Here is a 12,002-nt window from a genome sequence, read left to right on the forward strand (position 1 = left end):
ATGTGTTCCAATGTTCTCTGGAATATTGCTCGGAATATGGAAAGGACTCTTTGCAATTGTATCTAAAGTTACAGCATTAGTGAACACCTTTATGGTGATTACATTTCCGAGAGAATGCAGCTCGCAGTTCCAACAATACATCTACATCTACAGTCAATCAATATTCAGCCATTTTACACTTTGATTCTCATCATAGTTTTGTTGAACTCCGCACATACAACCAATGCCATTATGATTGCTCGTTCAAGAGTGATCTCATGATGTCTTTCAATCAGCTTTGATAATGTAAGTTTACAGTATCAGTGAACATATTTCATTCACAAAAAATATACTTTTTCAAAATGAAGGAATGAGACTTGGTACAAAGGTCCACACCAAGTTTTTGAGGGGAGACAAATCTTACAAAATAGATACTAGTCTATTCATATATACTTGTAGGCTGTTATCCATAAATGAACACATTCCCAAATGAATGGGATCGTTACATTTCAAATATTGTAATTCCCCATATCACTTCACCAGTCGTGTAAATTTCTGATTGTGACACAGCAGATTGATAGGAACTGTGTTTTAACAACTTCCAGATCAACATACACTCTTAAATGTCTCCGGTGATATAGGGTGTAAACCACAAGTGATGTTCTAGTGACATATTTCATCAGATGCTAATCTACTTCACATGTGATTTGATCACACATTTTACAGGAGTACTCAGCTGAATAACATGTATTAACTCCTGGAATTTATAGTGAGTGAGTTGGGTTTAATGCCGGTGTTCCAGTTATGTCAGGATATATCAGTTTGATGTCGGAGGAAAAAAATTTGAGTGAGTGAATTTGGTTTTCGCCTCACTCATCAATATTCCAGCTATATGGCGGCGGTCTGTAAATAGTCGAGTCTGGACCAGACATTCAAGTGATCAACAGCATGAGCATCGATCTGCGCAATTGGGAACTGATGGCATGTGTCAACCGAGTCAATGACCCTGACCACCTGATCCCGTTAATCGCCTCTTACGACAAGCATGGGTTACTGAAGATCAATTCTAACCCCGATCTTCATGGGTCCAAAAAGATCTGAAGTGAATCGGGTCACTGATATCACTTTGGTGAAACCCACGGCACAAGTTTGCTGCTGACAAAAATAGATACATGTACATTGGAGGGAAACTGGGATTCCTAACCACAATTATAGTGTCCTTGCATGCCCAAGGGACATAACTCTCCACAGCAAATGGCAGCATCTTAGAAATGACTGGCTCCATGACCCAGAAATTTAGAAATGTGTTCATCTTGATGCAACAGCATATCTTGTTTTTCTCCACTTGAGCCACTTATCCTTCTAGGAAAGGATATGAAAACACTTAAAACAGCTATTAATGGTTATTCGTATAAGGTTGGATTAAAAATACCTAAAATTGAACTAGCGTTGAGAAGGCTAGGTTTAAATACATACATATAGATATAAACAATAAATACATGTTCCTGTATACAATGCTGAATCAGTGATAAGATGCTAGAAAGTAATACAAGCATAAAATGAATTTTATACACATCTACGTGTCATGTGTAAGATAAAAAGTGTAACTCCCATCTTTAACAGAGCTGAGACAAGCTCCACACAGTGACATAGGGCACTGAAGCCGAGAACAACATACCTTTAACAACAAATATTGAAAAATCACTACCTACACAACAGCTATCAGGTCTATCAACAAACAATTTTAAAAATCAATTTACATTTGATGTATAATGAAAGTGCACTTTTTGTACATGTAAAACTAGGGGCTACTTTACACTGCTGATATATACACTGTACTACTCTGTACAAATCTACCGTATATCGCAGAGTATAAGGCGATTTTTCGTACCTGAAATGAGAGGGTTATAGACTAGATTAGATATAGATTAGCATTGATTTTGAAGGTTTGTAGATTGGGGTTGTCGCACTATACGAGGCTATATACAATATCTGGTCCATGGTATTTAATATATCCCACGGTAGTTGATTGGTCCATTTCACTGGGATATAAGGGAGATAACCATTCTTGGCAATTTCAGTCTTGATTATAGTGGTGTGATTATCAATAATTTCATCTATTGGTCTTACCCCTAAAACTACCTGTGGAGTTAAGATGACATGCAAGCTTCATTCATACTGAAACATTTACAAATAAATTAAGAAAATGAAATACTCTGATGGCAAGATTTTCATACTAATCTACAACCAAATATTAGCTTGAGGAAATCATTCTAACAATTTCTTTGTATTTATTCATCTGCACCAATTTCATCTAGAGATTCCCTCTCACATGTATTTTTATTAGAATTAAGTATTTTGTGATCTCATTACATAGAACTTCTGCCCATAAAAGGAATGCTACACAGTAAAATCTTTGTCTGAGTCCTAGATAAAGTACAGTTAAATCCTATATCCAATTCTCAGATGAATAATGTACAATTCAGTTCAAATCATGACCCTAAAAGTACAATTAATTCCTACTTTTGACCCTTAGATGAATAAAGTACAGTTAAATCCTACTTCTGATCCTTAGGTGAATAAAGTACAGTTAAATCCTACTTCTGATCCTTAGGTGAATAAAGTACAGTTAAATCCTACTTCTGATCCTTAGGTGAATAAAGTACAGTTAAATCCTACTTCTGATCCTAAGATGAATATAGACCAGTTAAATCCTACTTCTGATCCTTGGGTGAATAAAGTGCAGTTAAATCCTACTTCTGATCCTTGGGTGAATAAAGTACAGTTAAATCCTACTTCTGATCCTTAGGTGAATAAAGTGCAGTTAAATCCTACTTCTGATCCTTAGGTGAATAAAGTGCAGTCAAATCCTTGTCCTAACCGCTTGAAATGCGTCATTATGATTCCGACACATCAATGAGTGTAAAACTGATACAAGTTTCTACAACCAAAGCTACTCTACACACAGCAGCTGCAACTACGTGGAAAAACATCAGCTGCACTACCAGAGCTACTGAAGGGTACTGCCATTGTACTCAGGCCAAGCAGTTACCATAGTTACCATGCCAATCTTTGGTGAAAGAGGATACTGGGGATTATGGTATCACCACTTTGAATATCACAGGAAATTAGTGTGAGCGAGTGAAGTCTTCATCAGATATATTGCAGCCTTTCACAGCAGTTTTGGGTTCCAGTCCAATGTTTATAGTTTAACACCACACTCAGTATGCCAGCTACATCGTGGTGGCAGTGTGCGAAATAGCCACTGGCCCGTTAGCCCGTGGCTAGTAAAAGTCCAGTCGGGCCAGTAAATTTCCACAGTCACTGGCCCACTGAATTTTCATGGGTTCATTTTCAAAATATATCCCTCTCTCCGATTTGCTAAGTTATAATACACTTTAAATTCATGCCAGATTACGCCGGATAAATGATATTTTACCTTTGTAATATTTTGATTAGTTTCTACATTCAAATTTCGGGCTAGTGAATTATTTTGTGGGCTAGTAGCTTTCAGGCATAGTTAACCCGACTGGCTAGCAGAACATGGAAACTATTTCGCACACTGTGTGGTGGTCTGTAAGTAATCAAATCTGGACTAGACAATCCAGTGATCAACAGCATGAGCATCTATCCACAGTAAACATTGCTGGATAGGGGTTGAAGACTCATCAAGTGATAGTGTGCAGTGTTCCGATGTGAGCACCAGATAATGAGGGTGTGTTTTGATACAAGATGATACATGTACAAGAGTGTGTACGTGAGAGTAAATATCTGATAAACATGGTCCGGTTGGGTCTCTAGTATTACGTCAAGTCTGCTGAATCGTATTGCAAGTTGAAAGGGGGTCATCAAAATTCCTTATGCTGAGGTTCAGTGCAGAGGTGGATCGAGGATTTTGAAAACTACACAAGGTGAACCAAATTCATGCTGGCATGTGCTCATCACTTCTGGACATACCAGTAGTTAGCGACAGATGTGTACTCGCATCCATCCATTAGGCTTTAACCAAACACTGAATTAGCCAGGGCGAGTTGAAATATACTTGTGCTCTTGTGTGCTGGGTTGCTTAAGGCTGTCCTTGAAATCATATCAGTGGACAATGTCCTTAATATGTGATCGTGATGGACAGCATGTTTAACAAAATGATTAGATAATGTTTGTACCTGACAAAAGGCAGGGTTGTTATGTTTTACACCAATATGAGAAATTCAACAGCTTCAACAAGGCACCTTGTAAATATCTGACTCGTACATACCATTGATATTATGATCAATATCAACATATCATCCACAGATCTGACATGAATGTGATCCACAATTTCTTCGTATTACATCCAAATGATGTTTGATGATCCTATACATCTACAAACAGCCCCTCTACCTAGCATATCAAAACATAATATCAACAAAGGTAAATGTCAGTTAAAAACAAAATAACAAAGTTTCCTCCTGAACACATGTAGTATCTCCTGCAGGCCCTCCTTGGTGACAAGCCAAAATGTCTGCCATTCTTCTATGCCATGAGGCTATGTCTCGAGGCCATCTGTTGATGTCAGGAGGCTATCTATGCCATGAGGCTAACTATTGATGCCATGAGGCCATCTGTTGATGTCAGGAGGCTGACTGTCTGTGCCATGAGATTGACTGTCTGATCCATGATCCTATCTGTCTATGCCACAAGGCTAACTATCAATGCCATGAGGCTATGTCTTGAGGCCATCTGTCGATGGTATGAGGCTAACTATCAATCGACAATGCCAGAGGCTATATCTTGAGGCTATCTGTCAATGCCACAAGGCTCTCTGTCTCTGCCACGAGGCTATCTGTCTATGCCATGACGCTATCTGTCAGCTGGATGCTGCCAAGATGATGCCACTGACAGAACTCCTTGGAGAGGTCGAGATCTCGGAGCTTGAGGTACACGGTGCCCATGAGGTTGTTCTGCCCCAATGCCTGGTCCCACACTGACACCTGGAGAACGCGCTGCTGGATCTTCTCTAGCGGCATCTTGTACTCAATCTGAAAACAGATGACGAATGGTGATAATGTTGAATGTTGTTAATAGTAAATGTTGGAAGAAGTGAATATTGGAAACAGTCAATGGCGGAAACTGTCACTGTCAGAAAACAGTAGAATGGTGAAACAGAGATTGCTGGGAAGAGTGAATGTTGGAAACAGAGATTGATGGGGACAGTGAATGATTGAAACAGTGAATGGTTCAAACAGATTTTTTGGAACAGTCAGTGATTGAAACAGTGAATGTTGGAAACAGAGATTGTTTGGAGCAGTAAATGATTGAAACAGTGAATGGTTGAAACAGAGATTTTGGAAATTTTAATATAAATTGTATATTTATATACTTATCCTATCTCACGACTTGCACCTCTCTCTCTTGCTTCGACTTTAGTGGAACAACTGTAAACTTTTTCCATAGGCCTCCTTGTCCATTCGCCCGTGCACTCCATGCTGCTCTCCTTAATTAGCTTCCTAGTTCCTAATAAAGCTTGCAGCATGCTCCACTAATTGCCCACGTGACTACCTTGAATGATCATTCTCATCTTGGAGCCAACGTTGTAATCTGAGTAGTGGGGAGGCCGGTCGGGCATCCATCACGTGAGATAGGATAAGTATATAAAATATACAATTTTTATTATAAATTGTCCAAATATATAAACTTATCCTATCTCATGACTTGCACTTATCCCACGGGTTGGACTGGCGGGCCGCAGATTACCCTTCTGTCTGGACAGTGCGAACAGCTGGTCTTTGAGCTGTGTGGACTGATGACAACTGTAGATAGCGATGTACAAGGGAGGCCTGTTATGCATGCATGCAACTCCTATGCTTGTAGTGGGTTCTCTGGAACCCCTTGGCTTACAAAGCACAACGACTCCCAGGGAGATGGGTGCTCCTGAGTGATGTGGTGTTCGGCTGCAACCTTGTACAAGACAAGGGACGCAACTCGGCAAGTAAGCCTCGCCTCACCACGAGTTACAAGGTACCCCCGTAATTAAAGTCTTGCGACTTGAATTGGGCCAGCCCCTGCTTCAAGAAGGCCCCCCAGACACCAACCGAGGCGGGGGAAAGAGAAACACAACTCGGCATCTCCACGGTTTAACGTTCAGTTCCGGGCAGCATCAAATCGACCCTCACTCCTTTGCCTAAGCTTAGTCAAAGGATGTGCCCAGCAACTTTGGAGGCAGAATGCAACGAAATCCACTGGAATTCGGGAGTGTCACACTTCACTGACGTCATTGCTCCGTGGAGTAGAGGTCAGTAAGCGTGAATGTCGAACACCTCCGCAGCGTCATACTGATTGTGCCTCAGGTCCATAGGGCCATGCTAGGTGGCCATATTCCGATGCCTTGGTATGGAGGCCAAGTGAAGTAGTTCTTAAACCCATATAATGAAAACAAAAGGTTGAGATCCAGTTCAACTTTTATTCAGTATATACAAGAAAGTAGTAACGCGAATGCGGAACCGTCCCTCATCTGCGTTGTTGGACCGATGTAAGCTGCTGAGCCAGTACAAGAGGTCCGAACTGGTGTAGTCCCTGGACATCCGTGACAGACAAGTCTCACAGGTAATGTGAAGAGAAGACTGTATCAGAACGCCAGAAGCAACCTTCCATGATAGCGGTCAAGGAGCAGTTGCTATGGAGTGCCATTGTTGAGGCTAGTGCACGAGTCTCATGAGGATTGGAAGCGGCTGGAGGAGGCAACCCTGCAAAGGTGTAGGCTCACAGCATCGTGGCACGCATCCAGGAGGCCAATGTGGTCCGGGAAACCTCAGTTCTTGAAGCGTTCGACAAGGGTATGAAGAGGCGCTTCTGTAGCTGTCGACGATCTTTGGAGGCAGCAAGGTAAACGTGTAGAGCTCTAACAGGGCAGAGTGTCAAATCTTCATTATCATCAGGCCCAAGGATGGTGGACAAAGGGGGAATGGTAAACATCTGGTCCGGTTGCCCTGGCAGTTGGTTTTTCGCAATGAAGTCCCAGCGGAGACCCAGGAAAGCCTTGCCATGCTTCTTCCGCTCGAACCGCACCCGATTGACATCAAGCACATTCAGTTCAGATATACGAGCAGCGGTAGCCAAAGCTACCAGGAAGAATGTCTTGAATGTCACTTGTTCGAAGTCCTTGTCTTCTAAAGGTTCATAATCTGTAGAAATCATATGACGAAGGACGACGGACAGATCCCAGGCCGGAGGTCTGAACTTCCTGGACTGGTCAGAGAGTCTATAGGAGCGTAGTAGACTCTGCAACTCGGGAACAGTGGAAATCTTCGTGCCTGTGGTGGTAGCCAAAACCGAGTTGATTGCGGCTAAGTAGGTAGTTAAAGTAGTACCCTTGAGTTTCTTAGTAGTGCGGAGATGCTGGAGAAACTCAGCAACGACCTGAACCGTGGTGGAAGTGCAATTCCCCTAAGCTTGCAATAGTCTTCAAACTTCTTCCACTTGTTGTCGTACAAGGAACGGGTCGAAGTACGATGCGCTGAAGTGATAGCTGTGGCTACTCGGTGAGAGTAGCCCTTAGCTATGAGAGACCTCTGAAGATGCGCCAAACATGTAGATTGAGGGTCTGAGGTGACCCGTGGCGCAGTTCCGAGTGAGGGTGAAGAAGTAGGTCGTCCCGGTTGGAAAGCGGTACTGGGTTTGGCTCTGCCAGGCTTCTTAGGTTGACGAACCAAGTTCTCGCTGGCCAGAAGGGTGCGACCAAAAGCAGTAGTATGTTGCTGGTGGCCAATAGTTTCTGTATTACTTTTGGTAGCAGAGCTGGAGGGGGGAACGCGTAGGCATTGAGACCCTCCCATGATATTGCCAACGCGCCGAGGTCCCACGCCAAGGAGTCTGGGATTGGTGATACGAACTTTGGAAGTTGGTTGTTGAACCTTGTGGCGAACAGATCTATTTGAGGCCGTGATAATGGGTAGATCATCGACTGAAAGATCTGGGGCAGTAACTTCCACTCTGTCGGGGACGATCGGTTGGGACGGGACAAGGCATCGGCGATCACATTTTTTACCCCGGGAATGGGTCTGGCTCTGGCTACGATGTTGAGTGAGTCGATGAGATGGAAGGACCTGATCGCCCATTGTAGCAGACTGGTTGATTGAAGCTCTGTTGCCCAATGTGAGATGGCTTGAATTACCGCCTTGGATTCCAGCTCGTTTATAGGAAGTACCTGTTCGTCAGATGACCACAGCCTGGCCACTTGGTGGTCGAGGAAGTGAGCTCCCCAGAACAGGTACAGGCGTAGAAATCACTGTATCGGCCGAAATTGGAGCTGGCCTCTGTACGTTAAGGCTGTAGCTGATGTCAGAAGGCCCAGTAGCTCCTGCCACTGTCGTAAGGTTCTTGCCTGAGACAGTGCTGGAGGAATGCATTGCTGAATCTTTATCCACCTGTTGTGAGGTACGAACATCATCCCCTGACGAGTGTCGAACAGTGCTCCGATGAATTGGAGTTTCTGAGTCGGTATTAGTTCCGATTTCGTGGTGTTCAACAGCCACCCTAACTGTCTGAGCAGCGTGGTGGTGATATGTACCTGGCGAAGCAATACGATCGGATCCTGTTGAGCCTGCATGCAATCGTCTATGTAGCTTTCGAAGGTGATCCCTTGAAAGTGGAGGAAGCTTGTTATGGGCTTGGTAATTCGGGTAAAAAGCCACGGGGCCGTGGAAATTCCAAATGGTAGGACTTTCCATTGGTAGTGATTCCCATTGAACACGAAGCGAAGGTACTTCCGGTGTTCTGGATGTATCGGAACGTGAAGATAAGCATCCTGAAGATCTAGGCTGATGAGGAAGTCTCCCTTCTTCAGGATTGTGCGTAAAAGGTTGATCGACACCATCCTGAAGTGAGGCGGTGGAAGCAGGAATCGGGCATTGAACAACTTCATATTGAAGATGAGCTGGAGTTTATTGGAATTTTTCTTTGGAACCAAGAAGATGGGGGAGTAGAACCCTGGAGTGATGGGCGATGGACCTAGGAGCTCTATCGTGAGTTTGTCTAATAGCGTACCTATTGTGGATTGCAGAGTCTGAAGCTGGTCCACAGGATATGAGCGATGAGCCGGATGCGACGTCAGAGGTGGATTGCCAATAACGGGTAGCTGATAGCCGTGAAGAAGCAGGTTGGTGACGTACAGATCTTTGAGGATGGTCCAATTCAGGGCGAAGATCTGTAATCTCCCGCCTACCGGAGTGTGGTAAATCGGAACGACTGGGGGCGGGAGGTCCCAGTCGTGCGATTGTCTCAACCGTCACTGCTTCCCGGCCCTGGTCCCTGGGCCAGAGTTGGTCCTGGGGGGGCGACGGGAGGAACCACCACGGCCACGGCCTTGAGTGGATGTGCCACGAAAAAGATTGCGTAAATCCAGGATTGGTAGGGGTGAACTGTGCAATTCGACGCTGTTTTAATGAGTCCTGGAGCTGTGACTTCTGTATCTTTAACAGTTCAATCGAGACTTGAAAGTGGGTTTCTTTATCAACTTTATTAGATACTTCTTAGATGCTACCCTTGAAGAAGGAGATGTTAAGGGGTCCACGTCGGCAAACAGCAAGAGTGTAGCCCAAAAAATCAGACAACTGATCCAGGATAATTTGGAACTGGTCCAGAGCTAAAGTCATGCATCCTCGGATGTAAGCGTCTTGATCAGAGTAAGTATGCTCCAGAGCAGTGTTAACAGCGTCGACTGCTGCAATCACGCAACTAATAGATGGCAACGTCTTTCTCATCCATGTGAGCCAACTCTCGGTCCTCAATAAGGTAGGGCGAAGCAGCTCGTTTGCCACACAGGGTTCCAATATCTTCATCAACTGTTGGAGCCGTAGAGATTTTTGTTAGGCCGTGGACATGAGAGGCAGAGAATCCGTCCTTAATTCGTTTCAGGCTCTTGAAACCATCATTTAGTGTACTGGATAATTTCAGAATACAAGGTCGAGGTGGTAGGGTCATGGTAGACCAATCCCGGGTCCTAAGAGCATAAGAGTGATCCAGGTCATCTGCTGAAGTACTCAAGGGAAGTTGGTGCTTCTCAACAAGCCAAAGGAGTACCTGAGGTGTCTCAACTGCTGCAAAGCTACCCCCAGGGGTAGATAACTGAGGTTATGGCCCTGATCATCATATTTAGATCCGGAGTCGCTGTAGAAGTGGGATTGTTATCAGGTTCCCATGACTCAGCGATGATCCTAGAGAGAGTCAAAGGATTCTCAGAGCGTGTAGACGGAACATCATAGGAGACTGTAGGCCTATTAGTGGTATCAGAGCAATGATCACCCGAACGTCGGTCAGAGGAACTGTATCGAGATCTCGACGTAGTAAGTATCGAAGTAGGTTGGTAAGCCGGTGATCTGGATTCCCTAGTATGGCTAGGTGATCTGGTATGATATGAAGAACTAGTCCGGGTCGCTGTAGTTCTAGTTGGTGATCTGGTTCTGATTGGAGCTCTGGTTCGACCATCTGAATAGGATCGGCCATGAGATGTGGATCTGTACTGTCATCCCGATTGGTCAATGGCTCTGTAAGGTGATCTAGATCATAGAGGTGACCTGGGTTGGTAAGATGATCTGGATTTGTAAAGTGATCTGGATCGAATCGATGCACTAACTGGAAACTGTGATTGTGATCTGGATCTATAAGGTGATCTGGATCGAACAGGTGATCTGGTTTGCAGTTGCGATCTGGCTTGATTTGGTGATATGGATCGGTTAGGTGATCTACTTCGATGTTGCGATCTGGATCGGTTAGGTGACCTAGATCGGTCCGGTGATCTGATTCGAGGTTGTGATCTGGATCCATTCGGTGATCTGGATCGATTAAGTGATCTGGATCGGTCCGATGATCTACTTTGATGTTGTGATCTGGATCGGTTCGGTGATCTGGATCGGCTAGGTGATCTGGATCTGTCTGGTGAACTGATTCGAAGTTGTGATCTGGACCCGTTTGGTGATCTGGATCGTGACTGTGATCTGGATCGATCCGGTGATCTGGATCGGCACGGTGATCTAGATTGGGCTTGTGATGGTGATCTGGATCGTGAAGGTGATCTAGATCGTTGTGGTGATCTAGAATGATGTGGCGGTCTTGATCGGCGATTAGGTCGTCTATTCGTCTTGCATTGAGCACAAACATTCCTTTTCCTTGACTGATTATCAGTTTTCCCCATGATGTTAGGGTGAAATAATGTCCCTAATATACAGCACGTCCACACAGTCGTGCGACAAGAAAGAGAATGATCATTCAAGGTAGTCACAAGGGCAATTAGTGGAGCATGCTGCAAGCTTTATTAGGAACTAGGAAGCTATCTAAGGAGAGCAGCACGGAGTGCACGGGCAAATGGACAAGGAGGCCTATGGAAAATGTTTACAGTCGTTCCACTAAAGTTGAAGCAAGAGAGAGAGGTGCAAGTCGTGAGATAGGATAAGTTTTAAAATGTTGGGAAGAGTGAATGGTTGAAACATAGATCGTTGGGAACAGTCAATGATTGAAACAGAGATTGTTGGGAACAGTCAGTGATTGAAACAGAGATTGTTGGAAACAGTGAATGAGGAGAACAACGTTGATTACAGTCAGGGGTGGTAACAGTGAATGAGGAGAACAACGTTGATTACAGTCAGGGGTGGTAACAGTGACACTCACCACTTCGTTATATGTAGGATGTGCACTGTTCTTCATCACTTTGGTCTTCTGCTTGGTCTGCTTCTCGGGGTCAGGCAGGAGATACGTCTTCACATAGGGGCTGGGGAAGTCGGGCCCGGGGGACTAGGAGAACAGAACATGTTCTGGTTAAATACAATCCACAAATCTATGAAGGAGGGCGTCTGATAAGGAACCTTATGGGTTTTCTGAACACAACCTGTTAACTCTAGGTTGTAAGGGGCCACCAAATGTATGATGTGGCTGTGCTCAGTGAGTTGGGTTATTGTATCAACCGTGATGGCGTGTATCATCCTCATAATATGGATCTCCAGATTATTATTATAATAACATCATAGCTTCGAGAGGGATTTTGGGTTGGACTG

At 44.3% G+C, this 12,002-nt stretch overlaps 1 protein-coding gene across 1 annotated transcript in view; it reads right to left on the reverse strand.

The window, feature by feature from the left end:
• Window positions 1-943: 943 nt before the first annotated feature.
• Window positions 944-12,002, reverse strand: part of LOC124268743 (phosphatidylinositol 4-phosphate 3-kinase C2 domain-containing subunit alpha-like) — a 71,854-nt gene continuing 60,795 nt past the window's right edge. Inside the window, 2 exon segments of the mRNA XM_046703773.1 lie at window positions 944-4,997; window positions 11,620-11,742. Coding sequence (XP_046559729.1) covers window positions 4,806-4,997; window positions 11,620-11,742 — 315 coding nt within the window. The 3' untranslated portion in view covers window positions 944-4,805.

This window comes from Haliotis rubra, unplaced genomic scaffold (assembly GCF_003918875.1).
Source record: "Haliotis rubra isolate DU_JTF1 unplaced genomic scaffold, ASM391887v1 Scf14, whole genome shotgun sequence".
In the NCBI taxonomy this organism is placed as follows: Eukaryota; Metazoa; Mollusca; class Gastropoda; order Lepetellida; family Haliotidae; genus Haliotis; species Haliotis rubra.